This window comes from Anolis sagrei, chromosome X (assembly GCF_037176765.1).
Source record: "Anolis sagrei isolate rAnoSag1 chromosome X, rAnoSag1.mat, whole genome shotgun sequence".
Taxonomy (NCBI): Eukaryota; Metazoa; Chordata; class Lepidosauria; order Squamata; family Dactyloidae; genus Anolis; species Anolis sagrei.
The window spans coordinates 61,499,291-61,518,756 of NC_090034.1; the positions used below are offsets into that span (position 1 = coordinate 61,499,291).

A 19,466-nucleotide genomic window follows, 5' to 3' on the forward strand; every position below is an offset into this window, starting at 1 on the left:
CTTTCTTTTATCTTCTCCATATATATATATATATTTAAAAAAGACATTCTCAAGAGATTTTGTTTAAATGCACTTAGTGCTGGAACAGTACCATTATTATCAGTATTAGTATCGTTATTATTAAAGAAATCCAAACAATTGGGGGGGGGGGGAAGAAAATAATAATAAAATAAAATAAAATAAAAATGTTACCACAGAGTTGCCTTGGAGAACCCAATAAAATACCTAGATGGGTACTTTTATCCTAAGTGTTCTTGGTCCTCCAGGGCAACTCTATGGTTAAAGTTGCATTGGAGGATCTTGAGAGGGCACGCTTCTAGGAATTTCAAAGGTTCCTCTATGGCATGGGTAGGGCCGAATCTGACCATCGTCACTACAGAGTAAATTCCTAGAAAGGCTGCTTCTCTATACTACAGAGCAACTCTCTAGTATTGGAGGATCTTTATAGAAAACATCCTTCTAGGAGTTGTAAAGGTTTCTTTATGGTACCAAAATGACCATAGTGTCACTAGAGTACATTCCTTGAACTGATGCCTCTAGGAATTCCCTAGGGCAACTCTATGGTAAGAATTGGAGTATTTTGAGAGGACGCTCTTCTAGGAGTTTTCTGGGGGTTCTCTAAGGTATGAACATACCTTAGTCCCCAGTGGCGTAGTGGGTTAAACCCCTGTGCCGGCAGGACTGAAGACCGACAGGTCGCAGGTTCGAATCCGGGGAGAGGCGGACGAGCTCCCTCTATTAGCTCCAGCTCCTCATGCGGGGACATGAGAGAAGCCTCCCACAAGGATGATAAAACATCAAAATCATCCGGGCGTCCCCTGGGCAACGTCCTTGCAGACGGCCAATTCTCTCACAACAGGATTCTCCTGACACGACAAAAAAAAAAAAAGCCAAATGTGACCATAGAGTAAGGAATTTTCATGCGGATGAGACACTCGTCCTATTAATAATTATAATAATTAATAAAAATAATTAATAATAAATACAATTGCAGAACCAGACCTTGACTTTTTGTCATTTAGCAGCAATAAAATAATAAAGGGAAAGAATAAAATAAAGTTAATTTAATAAAAGTATAATTCAATAAAAGAATAAAGTAAAGTTTTCAAGTGTTTTTCCCCCATCCGGGTGTCTTCTCTAGGCATTTTGTTGGTCCTCCAGCAACACTCTATTGTAGGCGTTGACCACAGAGTTGCACTGGAGGACACAGCTATGTCTCTAGTCCTTTTCTAGGTCCTCCAGTTGAACTCCATGGTATAGAGACAGGTCTTGCAATGCCGCTCTAGGCCTTTCCTAGGTCGGTACTCCAGTGTGATTATGGAATACTTAATACGATTCCATACAGTCTCTCTTATCCTCGTATATATCACCCCTCTCTATATATGTTATAACCAAAAATGTCCTTCCTTAGCAGCAAAATAAACCAGAATTCTCCCTGTTCACATTCGTAAGGAAACAAAACAAAAACATTATTATTCATCCTAAAATAGTAGACAAGCAATTATTATTATCATCATCATCATTAGGAATAAGCCAGGAACGAGGGCCAGGCGGAAGTGGATTGAAAACGAGAGTCTTTCCATTCCTTCTTCCCTATTTGAATGTGGAGATGCAGCCACCACAATGATACCCATAAAGACGAGTCCTTGATGTAAAGACACTGTAAAGACAAGTCGTTGTAGACTGCCATAAAAACGAGTCGAGTGCCATAAAAGCGGGTTGTCCACTGCCGTCACAATGAGTAATCAACCACATTAAAGACGAGTTGTCGACCACCATAGAAACACGTCGATTGGCATAAAAACGGGTTGTTAACGGCGTTAAAAACCGAGTCACAAAGATGACTAGTCGACCGCCTGTCTTGACTTTCTTAAAGACTCAGTGACCTTTGTTAAAATGGGTCATTGGATGAATCGAGCACTGTAAAAACGGGTCATCAATACCAAAGAAACGAGTTGATCGGTCGTTGATAATCTTAAAGAACGCTCGACTGCCTTAACAATGAGCTGGGTTACTTGACCGCCACAAAGACAGGTCGTCAACCGCTATAAAAACGGGTTAAAAACGGATCGAGTGCTGTCAACCACCGTCAAGATGAGTCGAACGCTGCAAAAACGTGTCACCGATCACCTCAGAAACAAATTGACTGCCAGAAAGACGAGCTGAGTGCCATCAAACACCGTAAAGTCAACCACCATCAAAACAGATCGTCGGCCACCATAAAGACGAGTCAACAGTTGTAAAAACGGATCATCAACCAGCATAGAAACGGGTCGATCACCATCAAGACAAGTTATCGACCACCGTAAAGAAGAATCGATCGCCACAAAGACGAGACATCGACCGCCGTAAAGAAGAATCGCCACAAAGACGAGACATCGACCGCTGTAAAGATGAGTTGGGTGCCATAGAAACGAGTCAACAACTGCCGCAAAGACAAGCTGAGCATTGTAACCGCTGCAAAGAAGGGGTCAGAGCCCCTTGGCTCTCGTATTGCGGGACTCCAGATTCCACCCCCCTTTCCCAAAAATCTATCTATAAACGGGCAGCCGGATGTGCGCGTGCTGGTGGTCGAGGAGCCGCGGCACGGCGACGGTCTCATAGCCCTTTCCCAGCATCTGCTCCTTGATGCAGGGCGGGCGGAGATCATTGATGAGGAACTCCAGCGACTGCAGGCTGCTGCTGAGGACGGAGGCGTTGCAGAGGGTCTTGCTGGGCAAACTGGGGAGGCCGTTGCTGGGCCAGGGCTCACGGGTGCTGCCATTGTGGTAGCAGTCACTGTCCGGCGTCACCAAAACACTATTCCACGGTGCGGCGAAGCATGGGGCCCCCGTCGAGAAGCTTGCCCCCGCCATTGTTATACTTGCTGCAGTGCAGTTCAATGGTGATGAGCTCATTTTGTCCCCCCTACACGTCTCGGGCGATTTGCTGACCTATACATAAAATAATAATAATAATATATTAATAAAAATACAAATAAATAAACTTTATTTATATCCCCCCCCCCCACCGCATCTCCCAGGTGGGACTTGATGCGACTTTCAAAGAAAAATGTAAAAATAAATAATTAAATAATATAAACTAATAAAATAACAATATAAAATAATATAAAATACATAACATAAGTATTTTATTACTTTATAATATAAAATTTTCATTATATATAATAATGCAACAATAAAACCATTATAATACATAATAAAATAAAATATTACTTTATATAATATAAAAAAATATTTTATGATTTTATATAATAATTTTATTACTATATTTTTAGATTATTTTATTATAATCTAAAAATATAGTAATAAAATTATATATAATAAAATTTTATTATATATAATAATGTAACAATAAAACCATTATAATACATAATAAAATAACATAAAATATTACTTTATATGATATAAAAATAAAATAGTTTATTTTATATAATAATTTTATTACTATATTTTTAGATTATTACATTATTATTCTCTATTATTCTTTTATATTATTATAATATAACAATAAAAATAATAACTGTATTATCGAAGGCTTTCATGGCCGGAATCACTGGGTTGTTGTAGGTTTTTTCGGGCTATATGGCCATGTTCTAGAGGCATTTCTCCTGACGTTTCGCCTGCATCTATGGCAAGCATCCTCAGAGGTAGTGAGGTCTGTTGGAACTAGGACAATGGGTTTATATATCTGTGGAATGACCAGGGTGGGACAAATGACTTTTGTCTGCTGGAGCAAACCCTTTTTCAAACTTTCAAACTTAGGTCAGATTTTTAAAAAATTGAAGAAAAAGAAAAATGTAAAAATAAATAATAAAATAATATAAACTAATAAAATAACAATATAAAATCACTGGGTTGTTGTAGGTTTTTCCGGGCTATATGGCCATGTTCTAGAGCAGGGGTCCTCAAACTTTTTAAACAGAGGGCCGGGTCACAGTTTCTATAATCACAGCCGGATCATAATTTGAAAAATCTATATAAATAAAAATGTAATGTTCGTTTGTGGGATTAACATAACTCAAAACCCACTGGACGAATTGACACCAAATTTGGACAAAATATATCTATCAGGCCAACGAGAGACCATCACTCATAAAAACACTGAAAAACACAGTGGAAGAGACTTAAAAAGCAACACCCCCCCAAATACATTACAATGCATGCGCAAAACCACACACACACACACACATATATATATATATACACACACACATCTATGTATATACACACACAAAACATACACAGAAAGGGTGAAAGAAGGAAGGAAAGAGAGAAGGAGGGAGAGAAGGAGGCAAAGAAGGAGGGAAGAAGAGAAAGAAGGAAGGAAAGAAGGGTAGAGAAGGAAGGAAGGAGAGAAATAAAGAGGGAAAGAAGAAGGGAAGAAGGAAGGAAGGAAAAAAAGATGGGTAGAGAATAAAGGAAGAAGAGAAGGAGGGAGAGAAAGAGAGAAAGAAAGAGGGAAAGAGGAAAAGAAAGAAGGGGGAAGGAGAGAAAGAAGGAAAGAAAGAAGGGTAGAGAAGGAAGGAAGGAGAGAAAGAAAGAGGGAAAGAAGAAGGGAAAGAAAAAGGGAAAGAAGGAGAGAAAGAAGGAAAGAAAGAAGGGTAGAGAAGGAAGGAAGGAGAGAAAGAAAGAGGGAAAGAAGAAGGGAAAGAAGGAGGGAAGGAGAGAAAGAAGGAAAGAAAGAAGGGTAGAGAAGGAAGGAAGGAGAGAAAGAAAGAGGGAAAGAAGAAGGGAAAGAAAGAAAGAAGGGTAGACAATGAAGGAAGGAGAGAAGGAGGGAGAGAAAGAGAGAAAGAAAGAGGGAAAGAAGAAAGGAAAGAAGGAGGGAAGGAGAGAAAGAAGGAAAGAAAGAAGGGTAGAGAAGGAAGGAAGGAAGGAAGGGGAGAAGGAGGGAGAGAAAGAGAGAAAGAAAGGGAAAGAAGAAGGGGGAAAAGGAGGGAAGGAGAGAAAGAAGGAAGGAAGGAAAGAAAGAAGGGTAGAGACGGAAGGAAGGAGAGAAGGAGGGAGAGAAAGAGGGAAAGGAGGAGGGGAGGAGGAAAGGAAAGAAAGAGAGGTAGAGAAGGAAATAAAAAAGTGAAAGAGGGAAAGAAGGAGAGAAGGAACAAAAAAGAGAAAGAGGGAGGGAAGGAAGGAAAGAGACAAGGAAGGATGGAACCAAAGAGAGAACATCAGGAGAGAATGCTTCTGGAACACAGCCATACAGCCCAAAATCTACAACCCAGATGATGTCTGTGTGTGTGTGTGTGTGAAGGGAGGGGGTTCTTGCCCAGCAGAGGAGGAGGAAGAGGAGGAGGGTCTTGGTGAGTGCTTCCCTGGTGGAAGGAGACCCCTCCCTCCCTCGCTCGCTCCCTCCGCACTGACCCCCTCCCTCTGCTCCTTGCCTTGCAGGGAAGCCCATTGAGTCCCCGCCCTGACAGGCAGAGGCTCGGGAGGCGCACCATGCCCGGGATGCGACTGCTGCTCCGCCTGGCTCTGCTCTGCGGATGCACGCAGCTCGTGGCCCCTTCCCGAAGGCAAAAGAGCCGGCTGGGCCCAGGGAGGCAGAGGACAAAGCAGCCCCGAAGCTGCTTCGCCTGCCGCCTCCCCCCGCCCTTCTCCTGCCGTCGGGATGAGGCCAGGCCCCTTCCTGAAAGCAGGAGAAGAGCCGGCTGGGCCCAGGGAGGAGGAAGCGGCCCTGAAGCTGCTTCGCCCACCTCCTCCCCCCTTTCTCCACACCCCGCGGGCCAGATAAATGCCCTTGGGGGGTCGAATCCGGCCCCTGGGCCTTAGTTTGGGGACCCCTGTTCTAGAGGCATTTTCTCCTGATGTTTCACCTGCAACTATGGCAAGCATCCTCAGAGGTAGTGAGGTCTGTTGGAAGTAGGAAAATGGGTTTGCTCCAGCAGACAAAAGTCTTTTGTCCCACCCTGGTCATTCCACAGATATATAAACCCATTTTCCTACTTCCAACAGACCTCACCACCTCTGAGGAAGCTTGCCATAGATGCAGGCGAAACGTCAGGAGAAAATGCCTCTAGAACATGGCCATATAGCCCGGAAAAACCTACAACAACCCAAAATAATAACTACAATAATAATATGAAACAATATAAAATAACAAGAATAATACGAAATGATGGTCGGGGTTGGACCTGCGGTGCCGGTGGCTTCTGTGGCCACAGCAAGTAATCCATCCTCTCCGAGTACGACGACTTGGCAGCAAATGTGGCCGTCTCATCAGCATACACAACTTGCTTGGTGGTCGGAACATGTGCTTGGCACTGCCGATTGATCTGGAAGATGATGTTCTGTATGGACGGGAAGTCGTTGTGCAGGAGCGGAGCGGTATTGCGCGAGACTGTCGTGACGTTTGGGGCCGACGCCGAGACGCTCGCCAGGTATGGACCCATGGCGACGTGATGGGCAGGCGATGGCTTTGTCCGCTTGCCCTCCGCACTTTTGACCACTCCAGACAACGACGATGAGGACGATGAGCCAGCTCTGACAACAGCCAACAAGCCCTGGTAGTTGTTGTTGACAATGACGGGGTACGGGCTGTAATGCGGCGGGGCCATGGCCGCGGTGTCGTACCCGTTGACTGTCCGGTTGAGGTGCTTGTGCTGCGGGACGCGGACATTGGCCGGGAAGATCTTGATGGTCAAAGGATGGTTGGCCACCTTCCGGGCGTACGCGTCCAGCTCGGCCGGGCTCGGGTAGCACGCCGAGGTGGCGGCGGCAGGCATCGCTTCGCCTGGTAATAAAGAGAGATGAGAGTAATAAAATAGTAATATATAATGAAAATATATATTATATAATAATAAAATAATATATAATATATATAATAAATAATAATAATAAAATAATATAAAAATATAAATAATAAAATAATAAATAATAAAGATAATATAATAATATAATAATATAAAGTCATAAAATAAAACAATGATATGTTATAAAATAATAACTAATATAAAATAATAACTTAGAAGGGGTAATACAGTAATATCTGCCTTTTCCAAGTGGATTATTATTATTATTATTATTATTATTATTATTATTATTATGCCTTCAGGCTAGAATGGGAAATGTAGTAAAATGTAGGTAAAGAGGCAGTAAAGGAATACCTAGCTATTCCAAATGGATAATAATAATAATAATAATAATAATAATAATAATATAAATATGGCCTTTAGACATTATTATTATTATTATGTCTAAATAATTATAATTATAATAATAATGTCTAAATAATATGTCTAAAGGCCATATATTATAAAATAATAATATAACATAATATAAATATTTTATTACTTTATAATATAAAATTTTATTATATATAATAATGTAACAATAATACATAATACAGTTTTAAATATATATTGGGTTTGGTTGATATATATATATATATATATATATGGCATTAGAGGTCATCTAGTCCATCCACCTTTTAGAATTATGATTATACTAATATAATATAAATATAATATATATAATATAGTTTTTAAAATGTATGTTGGGCTTAGTTGATATATATATGTGGGCCACTTGAGGTCATCTAGACCATTCACCTTTTGGATAATAATAACAATAATAATAACAAAATAATATTATAAAAATATAATAATAATAAATAATATTAAATACTGCTACTAATAAAATATTAATAAAATTATAAAAATATAATAAATAATATTAAATACTACTACTAATAATAATACTAATATAAAACAATACATAATAAATAATGCCAAAATAATGCTAATAAAATAAAAGATAATAAAATACTAACAAAATATGAATATATAATAAAATATTAAATATTAGATAATAAATAACAAAATAAATAATAAATTCATAAAAATAAACTAAAACAATAAAATACTAATAAATAAAATAGAATAAAATGTTACATAAATAAAATATAAAGAATAATATATAGAATATTATAAAATATAAAATATCACTACTAAAACACTAATATAAATTAACAATATATAATAATAAAATCATAATATAACAGCAAAATCAATACATTCATAAAAACATAAAAATACTAATTAAAATAATATAAAATAATACTAATTAAAATAATATGGGACCCTTTGGGTTCATCTAGTCCAACCACCTTTTGGGATTATCATTTTTTTTATTTAAAGAGCCTGAAAACCTGGCTCTTCGAAAAGGCCTTCAACTAAGTGCTATGTTTTTGGAATGACCACCGGAATGGACCATGACTACGAGATTGATTATGACCCAAACAAGACGAAGCGGATTTTTAGTTAAGTAGCTGTGTATTAGTAAGATGTGTGTTATGTCCTGATCTATTGTAACCTGTTGTCCTTTATGTTCTATGTTCTGTACACCGCCACGAGTCGCCTTCGGGCTGAGAGTGGCGGTTAACAAGTGCAAATAATAAATAAATAATAAATAAATAAATAAATAATATAAATAAAATAAATATAATAATAATAAATAATAATAAATAATGCAACTCACACTTTCGAGGCTCTTTATTGGTGCAAACCATGTGTTGCCGAGTAGGATTCTGCGTCCTTTGAAGACAGGCCAACATGGCGGAATACTCTGCAAAAAGGGTAATTATATTATGTAAGTTGTTCATAATAATGAATAATTAGCTGATTGTCTCTCTCTCTATATATATATGTATATGTCTATAAACGGCTGCATGCGCCACCATTGGGATTAGCCCCATTTAGCTAATTCCCAATTAGCCTGGATTTCGTTAAGCAAGCAAACACTGGAGAAGAGGAAGTCTATATAATATAATATGACATAATATATAATAACATCATATATATATATATATATATATATATATATATATGCATAATATATAATTAATTATATAATAATAGAATACCCATACAATATTATAATATTAATAATATATAATAGTATAATACCCATACAGTACAAGATAAGAGTAATAATATATATAGTATAATATTCATACAATATGTAATATGCACACAATATAATACAGGGTTAGTCAAAATGCATAGGCCAATAAGCCATTCAATTGAATGGCTTATTGGCCTATGCATTTTGACTAACCCTGTATATAATTTAATATCCATACAATATAATAGTATAACATTCATATAATACTATATATATATATATATATAATAGTATAATATCCATTCAACATAATATATATTATAATAATAATATATAATAATCTATTTAATAGTATAGTATTCATACCATATATTATATATATATATGCATAATATATTATTAATTATATAATAGAATACCCATACAATATAATATTAACAATATATAATAGTATAATACCCATACAGTATAAGATAAGAGTAATAATATATATAGTATAATATTCATACGATACATAATATGCACACAATATAATATATAATTTAATATTCATACAATATAATAGTATAATATTCATATAATACTCTCTCTCTCTCTATATATATATATAATAGTATAATATCCATTCAACATAATATATAATATAATCATACTATATATAATAATCTATTTAATAGTATAATATTCATACCATATATTATATATAATAGTATACCCACAAAATATAATATATACTACTAATAATATATATTAATAGTCATACAATATAATAGATAGATATAGCATAATATAAAATACAATAATACATTGCCAGAGGAGGGTGACTAAAACGATCAAGGGTCTGGAGAACAAGCCCTATGAGGAGCGGCTTAAAGAGATGGGCATGTTTCGCCTGAAGAAGAGAAGGCTGAGAGAAGACATGATAGCCACGTATAAATACGTGAGAGGAAGTCATAGGGAAGAGGCAATGAACTTGTTTTCTACTGCCCTGGAGACTAGGATGACTTCAAATTACAAGAAAGGAGATTCCATCTGAACATTAGGAAGAACTTCCTGCGAGAGCTGTTCAGCAGGGGAACTCTCTGCCCCGGAGTGTGGTGGAGGCTACTTCTTTGGAGGCTTTTAAACAGAGGCTGGATGGCCATCTGCCAGGGGTGATTTGAATGCAGCCAGACCAGGAAATCCCAACTGGATGCCCCCCCCCCCCCCAAGGGTCCTCCTCCACTGTGCCCTGCCTCATGTACAGAGGAGGATTGTTGGAGGCTACAGACAATGCCGTTGCTGTTGCCCGTTTTTAGTCAAAAGATATTGAGCTGCTTGTGCTCCTTCCATTTTTATACTAATTTAAATAAATACTCACACGTGCATGTTTTTGAACTGCTAGGTTGGCAGAAGCTAATGCTAGCAGTGGGAACTCACTCCATCCCATGGATTCGAACCACCAACCTTTTGGTCAGCAAGTTCAGCAGCTCAACGGTTTAACCCACTGCACCATTATGATTTATAATAATAATAATAATACTATAGTATCTTATATAATAGTTAAATATATATGTGATTGGTTGAAATATAGTATAATATAATATAATATATGGGGCCCCTTGAGGTCATCTAGTCCGTCTTTTGAATACTGCATATTACGATATAACAATAATAATATTATAATAATAATATAATAAAATAATAATAATATAAGATAATATAATATGAATAATATGTAGGTTTTTTCGGGCTATATGACCATGTTCTAGAGGCATTTTCTCCTGACGTTTCGCCTGCATCTATGGCAAGCATCCTCACTACCTCCGAGGATGCTTGCCATAGATGCAGGCGAAACATCAGGAGAAAATGCCTCTAAAAACCTACAGCAACCTAGTGATTCCGGCCATGAAAGCTTTCGACATAATATGAATTATAAATACATATAAATACAATGGAATAATAACTATAATAATATGAATAATGATAGTAATGAAAATAACTGTAATAATAAAATACAATGGAAATAATAGTCAATATAATAATCATAATCCAAAGAATAATAATAGTAAAACCATAACGGAACCACAATAATAATAAATTTGATAATAATAAAATATAATATAAATAATAATTAAAATATTATTAATAATTTAATAATACATAGGTTAATTTCTAAATATAAATATAAACAATATACATAAATAATGTGAGTAGATCAATAGGTGCCACTCTGGCAGGAAGGTAATGGCGCTCCATGCAGTCATGCTGGCCACATGACCTTGGAGGTGTCTACAAAGCCGGCTCTTCGGCTTAGAAATGGAGATGAGCACCAACCCGAGTCGGATACGACTGGACTTAATGTTGGGGGAAAATCTTTACCTTTACTATAATAATTACAATAATATAAATATAAGAGGTAAAGGTTGTCCCCTGACATTAAGTCCAGTCATGTCTGACTCCGGGGTGTGGTGCTCATCTCCATTTCTAAGCCGAAGAGCCAGCGTTGTCCGTAGACACCTCCAAGGTCACGTGGCCGGCATGACTGCATGGTGCGCCGTTACCTTCCCGCCGGAGCGGTACCTATTGATCTACTCACATTTGCATGTTTTCGAACTGCTAGGTTGGCAGAAGCTAGGGCTGACAGCGGAAGCTCACGCCGCTCCCCGGAATCGAACCTGCGACCTTTCGATCAACAAGCTCAGCAGCTCAGTGCTTTAACCCACTGCGCCACCGGGGGCTCCAATATAAATATAATATATCTGATAATAATAAAAATAATGAAATATAATGGAAATAATAAAGTCAAGAGCCAAAGAGCCGGAGTTGTCTGTAGACACCTCCTAAGTCATGTGGCTAGCATGACTGCATGGGGGGCTGTAACCTTCCTGCAGAAGTGCTACCTGTTGATCTACTCACACCTGCATGTATTCCAACTGCTAGGTTGCCAGAAGCTGGGGCTAACAGCGGGAGCTCACCCCACTCCCTAGATTCCAACTGCCAAAGTTCAGCAGCTCAGCGGTTTAACCCGCTGTGCTACCAGGGGGCCCTAGAAGGAGGTTGATTATGTATGCTCAGGTCTGTTCATAGAAAATGCATGACAGTAGTATGTGGTAGATTCATTCTACTTCCTGTTTGTTACAGTCTTTCAATATATGGGGTACCCGCAAATCTTCCATGCAGCAGTTCAGACGGGAGCACATTACACCTTGCTTTGGGAAATAGGCAGCGGTATTTCTTCCAAGGAAGACCTGAGGATACTGGTGAAGCTGGGGGACTCTTGCTCGGACCCCTGGCCATTGTCCTGTGGGGTCCCGCAAGATTCTATTCTGTCCCCCATGCTATTTAACATCTACATGAAACCGCTGGGAGAGGTCATCCGGAGTTTTGGAGTGGGGTGCCACCTCTATGCAGATGACACCCAACTCCACTACTCTTTTCCACCAGACTCCAAGGAAGCCCCGAGGATACTGGACCAGTGCCTGGCTGCTGTGTCGATCTGGATGAGGACGAACAAGCTGAGGATCAATCCTGACAAGACAGAGGTCCTCCAGGTCTGTCGCTCGTCTGACCGGGATATTGGGTGGCAACCTGTGCTGGACGGGGTTGCACTCCCCCTGAAGTCACAGGTCTGCAGCTTGGGGGTCCTCCTGGATTCTGCGCTGACGCTTGATGCGCAGGCGTCGGCCGGGAGGGGCTAAGCACAATTAAAACTCGTGCGCCAGCTGCAACCATACCTCGTGAAGTCTGACTTGACCATGGTGGTCCATGCCTTAGTTACCTCTAGACTGGACTACTGTAATGCTCTCTACGTGGAGCTACCCTTGAAGACGCCCCGGAAACTACTTGTCCAACGTTAGGCAGCCAGATTAATAATTCATTTATTTTTTATTTATTTGGGGTGCTTCTACCCCGCCCTTCTCAACCCCCTAGGGGGGGACTCAGGGCGGCTTACAAAAGGCACAATTCGATGCCCGCCAATTCACAAAATACAATATAATGTCAACAATTATAACTAATTAAAACAATCAAAATAATACAGTCGCAGCACTAAAATCATATTGTGGTCAATGTTCGCCAATTCATAAATCTACGATCCGTCTAGCATCATCATTGTCCTTTCCTACTCTGGTCGTCATTGTCTTTTGTCCAACTGCCAGCTTACCCAGGTTTTTAACTTCCTTCTGAAGGAGCGGAGGGATGTTGATGACCTAATCTCCCCGGGGAGTGCCACCACCGAGAAGGCCCTGTCCCTCGTCCCCACCAGTCTCGCTTGTGATAGAGGTGGGGATGAGAGCAGGGCCCCCTCAGCAGATCTTAAACTCCGAGGTGGGACGTAGAAGGAGATACGTTCTGACAGATACGCTGGGCTGGAGCCGTAAAGGGTTTTGTAGGTCAAGACCAGTACTTTGAATTGTGCTCGAAACTGGATCGGCAGCCAGTGGAGCTGGCACAGCAGGGGGGTGGTGTGCTCCCTGTATGACGCTCCAGTGAGTAATCTAGCCGCCGCCCGTTGGACTAATTGAAGTTTCCGAACAGTCTTCAAAGGCAACCCCATGTAGAGCGCGTTGCAGTAATCTATTTGGGATGTAACAAGAGCGTGGACCACTGTGGCCAGATCCGGCTTCCCAAGGTACGGGCGCAGCTGGCACACAAGTTTTAATTGTGCAAAAGCTCTCCCGGCCACCGCCGAGACCTGGGCTTCCAGGCTCAGCGATGAGTCCAGGATCACTCCCAAGCTGCGAACCTGCGTCTTCAGGGGGAGTGTAACCCCGTCTAACACAGGTTGTAACCCTATGCCCTGTTCGGCTTTTCGACTGACCAGGAGAACCTCTGTCTTGTCTGGATTCAATTTCAATTTGTTAGCCCTCATCCAGTCCGACACAGCAGCCAAGCACTGGTTCAAGGTCTGGACAGCCTCCTTAGTGACAGGTGGGAAGGAGTGACAGATTTGGACATCATCTGCGTAGAGATAACATCTTAGTCCAAAACTCTCCCAGTGGCTTCATGTAGATGTTAAACAACATCGGGGACAGAATGTTGTCTGGGGCAACCTACAGGGGGTGGTCAACCCCCGTTTAAGGAGCTCCACTGGCTGCCGTTTATTTTCCGGTCCCAATTCAAGGTGCAGGTTATCACCTATAAAGCCCTAAACAGTTTGGGACCCACCTACCTTCGTGACCGTATCTCGCTCCACGTACCAACCCGGGCCCTTCGTTCCCCGGGGGAGGTCCTCCTTTCGCCTCTACCAATCTCACAAGCTCGTCTTGTGGGTACAACAAGGGAGAGAGCCTTCTCTTCTGTGGCCCCCCGACTTTGGAACCCTTTACCTGGGGAGATCAGGAAAGTCCCTTCACTGGAAACATTTAAAAAGAACCTCAAAACCTGGCTTTTCCACTACGCCTTTGATGCACAGCATATTTTACACCCACTCAACATTTTCGGCTAATGGAGTTCGTGCCCTCCAAATAGGATGTTCTGCCCCACAACTCTGTTTTGTGAGTTCCATTTAAACGTCCTGCTCCTATTTTATCTCATCATAGTTTGTTAATTGTTTTTCTATTCGGAATATGTGGCCCGCCCATTGTCATCTTTATTGTGATTGTGTCTATTGGAATGTTTATATTATTATTATTATTATTATTATTATTATTATTATTATTATTATTATTTTAATGTCATTTTGATAATGTTGTTGTCTGTTGTATATACTTTGATTTTATTGCTGTATTATGTTGTCCGGGCTTGACCCCCTGTAAGCCGCTCTGAGTCCTCATCGGGGAGATGGTGGCGGGGTAGAAATAAAGTTTATTATTATTATTATTATTATTTAGATAGTTTGATGTGTGGAAAGGATGAACATAATGTATGGACAGGACACTTGGGGAGCAAGATACATATGAACAAGAGTGCAGCTCACAAAAAGCAATATCTCATAGTCTCCGACTGATTGGAGAACCACATCAATATAGCATAATAATAGACATATTATATTAATAAATATAATAAATATAATATATAGTAATATAATAAAGTTAATAGTAAAATATAATAGAAATAAAAAGTCAATATAATAATTATACCACTAATATGAACAAGAGTGCAGCTCACAAAAAACAATATCCCATAGTCTCCAATTGATTTGAGAACCACTTCAATATAAATTATAAATATAATAGTAATGATAGTAATGAATAAATTACAGGACTGAAGACCGACAGGTCACACGTTCGAATCCGGGGAGAGGCGGATGAGCTCCCTCTATCAGCTCCAGCTCCTCATGCGGGGACATGAGAGAAGCCTCCCACAAGGATGATAAAAACATCAAATCATCCGGGCGTCCCCTGGGCAACGTCCTTGCAGACGGCCAATTCTCTCATACCAGAAGCGACTTGCAGTTTCTCAAGTCACTCCTGACACGACCAAAAAAAATTAATTATAAATATATAATAAATATAATAATACTAAATATTAATAAATATAATATATAATAATATAATAAAGTTAATAGTAAAATATAATGGAAATAAAAAGTCAATATAATAATTATACCACTAATAATAACAACCATAACAGAACTATAATAATAAATAGAATAATAAATAGAAATAAAAAGTCAATATAATAATTGTACCACTAACAATAACCATAACAGAACTATAATAAATAGAATAATAAATAGAATAAATTTGAGAATTATAAATATAATGTAATAAATATAATACTATATTAATAACAATCAATATAACATAATAACATAATACATTGATAATAATATAATAAATTGATAATAATAAATATAATAAATTGATAATAATAAATATAATAAATTTAAAAGTAAAATATAATGAAAATAATAGTCAACATAATTTTAAGAATATAATAGAATATAAAATTTGAATGCTAATAACAGTAACAGAACTATAATAATAAATTTGAGAATTATAAAGATAATAGATATGATACTAAATTAGCAAAAATAAATGTAATATAATAAAATAAAAATAAATATATAATAAAATAATTATGAGAGAATTATAAATATATAATATAATCATACTAAATAACCATAAATATTATAATAAACATAATAAATAGATTAAATATATAATAATGAATTTAATTATAATAATAAACATGAAAAAGAAAGAAAGCAGCCTTCTCTTCCATGCAAATCACACCAATTGATACGTATTTGATATTTAAAACAAAATATAATTTTTACCATGCAATCCAATGGATCTTCTCCTTCCTTTGCTTTCTCTTTAAATCCTTTTTATCCTTCGAGTCATTTGCAAATAAATGTATTGCCAAAAAAATAAATCCCCAAAAAATAGTAATATTTAAAATTGAAGCAAGATTCTAAAGAAGGTCAATCCATCAATGCAATAAAAATAAATAAAAATGATAAAATGGAAATAATAATTAAAATAAATAATTAATTGCACAAAAATATTTAAAACAAATAATCAGGATTAATTTCTTGCAAAAAGGTCAATGGAAGGAAGTCCAGCCTAAAAGGCCAAACGGTCTCCTCTTCTTCCCGGAAGGAGACATGGAGTGAACCCGGAAGTAGAGCCCTTTGTGTCCAGGATAATGAGATTATTTTAATATTATTTAATTCTATATGATTTTTGCAACCTCTGCTTCCTTTGCAGCAATAGCAATAATAATAGTAATATCTCAAGGGATGTTTTGCAACCTTTGTTTTTCTTTGCAAAAACAAAAGTAAATAATAATGCAAAATTCTGAAAAATAATAAAAAGCAGCAAAACAGTAACTTAAAAAGAAATATTTTGTAACCTTTGCTTTTCCTTGCAACACAATAAATAACAAAAAATGCAAAACTTGCAAAACACTAACAATTAAACAAATAAAAATATTTTGCAGAATAATAATTTAAAAAAATTAAAAAGGTATTTTGCATCCTTTGCAACACAATAAATAGTAACAATGCAAAAATTGCAAAATAATAATTTAAAACAAATATTTTAGGGGTATTTTGCAAGCTTTGCAAAAGAATAATAAATAAGAAGAATGCAAAAAAGGGCAAAATAATAATGTACAGATTAAAACAAATATTTTAAGGGGATTTTGAAATAATAATAAGTATTTCCAGGTTTTTTTTTGCAATCGTTGCTTTGCAAAACAATAAATGCAAAAAAATGCAATATAATAATATAATTTAAAAGACTAAACCAAATATTTTAAAGGGTATTTTGCAAGCTTTGCAAAAGAATAATAAATAAGAAGAATGCAAAAAAAGGCAAAATAATAATGTAAAGATTAAAACAAATATTTTAAGGGGATTTTGAAATAATAATAAGTATTTCAAGGGGTTTTTTTTTTGCAATCGTTGCTTTGCAAAACAATAAATAATGCAAAAAAACTGCAAAATAATAATAATTTAATTTAAAAGACTAAAACAAATATTTTAAAGGGTATTTTGCAAGCTTTGCAAAAGAATAATAAATAAGAAGAATGCAAAAAAAGGCAAAATAATAATGTAAAGATTAAAACAAATATTTTAAGGGGATTTTGAAATAATAATAAGTATTTCAAGGCGTTTTTCTTGCAATCGTTGCTTTGTAAAACAATAAATAATGCAAAAAATGCAAACTAATATAATTTAATAGACTAAAACAAATATTTTAAAGGGTAACCTTTGCAAAAGAATAATAATAATAATTTAAACATTTTAAAAATGCATAATAATAATAGTAATAAAGTTTTAAAAAATACTTTTAGGGTTTTTTCCTACCTTTGTAAAAAAAAGGAAAATACACATTTAAAAATATTTTAGGAATTTTTCAACCTTTGCAAATAATAATAATAATAAATTAAAAATATTTCAGGGGTATTTTGTAACTTTATTCTAATAATAATAATAATAATAATAACTCTAACATTTGCTTCGTTTGCAAAAAATATTATTTTAAAAAATGGAAGTTTTCAAAATCTAAAGGCTCCAATGACTCTTCCAGGGTTAGATGTGATTAATAGGGGTTCAAATAATAATAACAATAACAATAACAATAATAAAATTAAATAGTATAACTCAATTCGTAAGAATTATTCCAATGGCTGGATTATTAAGGAATAAATTTAAAATAAAATAAACAATCTGCAAGTAAAATATAAAACAATACAATACAATAACTTAAAGGGTTCACATAAATTAAAATAGTAGAATATATAAAATAAAAGATTTCCAGGCTCAGGTTTGCTTCTTTAGTTCTATTAAAACACAAAATAATTTCAAATTAAAATAAATCAAAATTTGCAAGATGCAAAGGTTCGAGTATCTGTTGCAAATAATAAAATTCAAAATATTCCAATCTCAGGGGGGTTTTTTTTTGCAAATAAAATAGTTGCAAATAATAATAATAAAATTCAAAATATTCCAAGCTCAGGGTTTTTTTGCAAATAAAATAGTTGCAAATAATAATAATAAAATTCAAAATATTCCAAGCTCAGGCTTGTTGTTTTTTTGCAAATAAAATAGTTGCAAATAATAATAATAAAATTCAAAATATTTGCAAGATCCAAAAGGGCTCTTCCAGGGTAAAGATGTGATTTGCCTCAATGCAAATAAAATAGAATAAAACCAGCTGGAGATAGATGGCCGGGTTGCTTCGTCTTCTTTGAATCATAAATCCCTGCAAAAGAATAATATAGAGATCTATTGCAATAGGAAAAAATAGTCCTTCCAAACGGATTGAAAGCCTTAAAGCTTCGCCAAGGCCTTTCCAAGCAAATGCGCCGGCAAAAAAATCCCGAAATAAATGGAGAAACCGGTGCAGAAAGAAAGCTTTTTGCTGGCTTGCTCTTTGCTGCAGCTGCAAAAGGAAGGCGAGCTGCGCGCGCAGCGTTCTCTGTGTGGGCTTGCGCTGACCACGCCCCCTTTTAGTCTACACTCCCCGGGCCGGGGTTGCCGGGGCAACGCCAAGCGCGGCGGCGGGCGGGGCCTCCGCGGTGACGTCACGGCGGCTCCTTTACGAAGGTTAGAGATTAACAGACTACGAAGACCGGCATGCATTGCGCGAGAGTTGGAAGGATTGATAGGGAGGAAAGGGAGAGATGGGAGTTGGAGCCCTAATCATGATAATAATAATATAAATAAATATAAATATTAAAAATACGCAATATAATATAATAATATAAGAACATAAATATAATTATAAAATAGAAGAATAGAATAAATATAATTATAACTATGTTAAAAATATTATAATTATAAGATTATTTATTTATTTACTTTGCTTCTATACCGCTGTTCTCAGCCCGGGGGCGACTCACAGCGGTGTACAACATAGGAAAAAACAATTACAAGGCACAGTATAAAAAACAATTCGCAATCCATCAATATACATCAACATCGTCATTACTACGAAACCCTTCAGCGTCGTCGCATCGTCCAAATCACAATCCAGTATCATTTCCCATTGTTCCATTCCTATAGTCATTACCAATCATTGCACTTCTTGTTCGAATGCCTTCTTGAACAGCCAAGTCTTTAGCTTCCTGCGGAATATCATCAAGGAAGGAGCCAGTCTAATGTCCACGGGGAAGGATGTTCCACAGCCGAGGAGCCACCACCGAGAAGGCCCTATCTCTCGTCCCCGCCAGCCGTGCTTGTGAAGC

General features: G+C 36.9%; 1 protein-coding gene across 1 annotated transcript; it reads right to left on the minus strand.

The window, feature by feature from the left end:
- Nucleotides 1–1,049: 1,049 nt before the first annotated feature.
- FAM222A (family with sequence similarity 222 member A) lies at nucleotides 1,050–16,564 on the minus strand. The gene is made up of 4 exons (XM_060784761.2): nucleotides 16,048–16,564; nucleotides 8,478–8,564; nucleotides 6,134–6,732; nucleotides 1,050–2,933 (listed from the first exon to the last, which is right to left on the minus strand). The coding sequence occupies exons 2-4, from the start codon at nucleotides 8,551–8,553 to the stop codon at nucleotides 2,532–2,534; spliced, it is 1,077 nt and encodes a 358-aa protein (XP_060640744.2). The 5' UTR covers nucleotides 8,554–8,564; nucleotides 16,048–16,564; the 3' UTR covers nucleotides 1,050–2,531.
- Nucleotides 16,565–19,466: the final 2,902 nt, after the last annotated feature.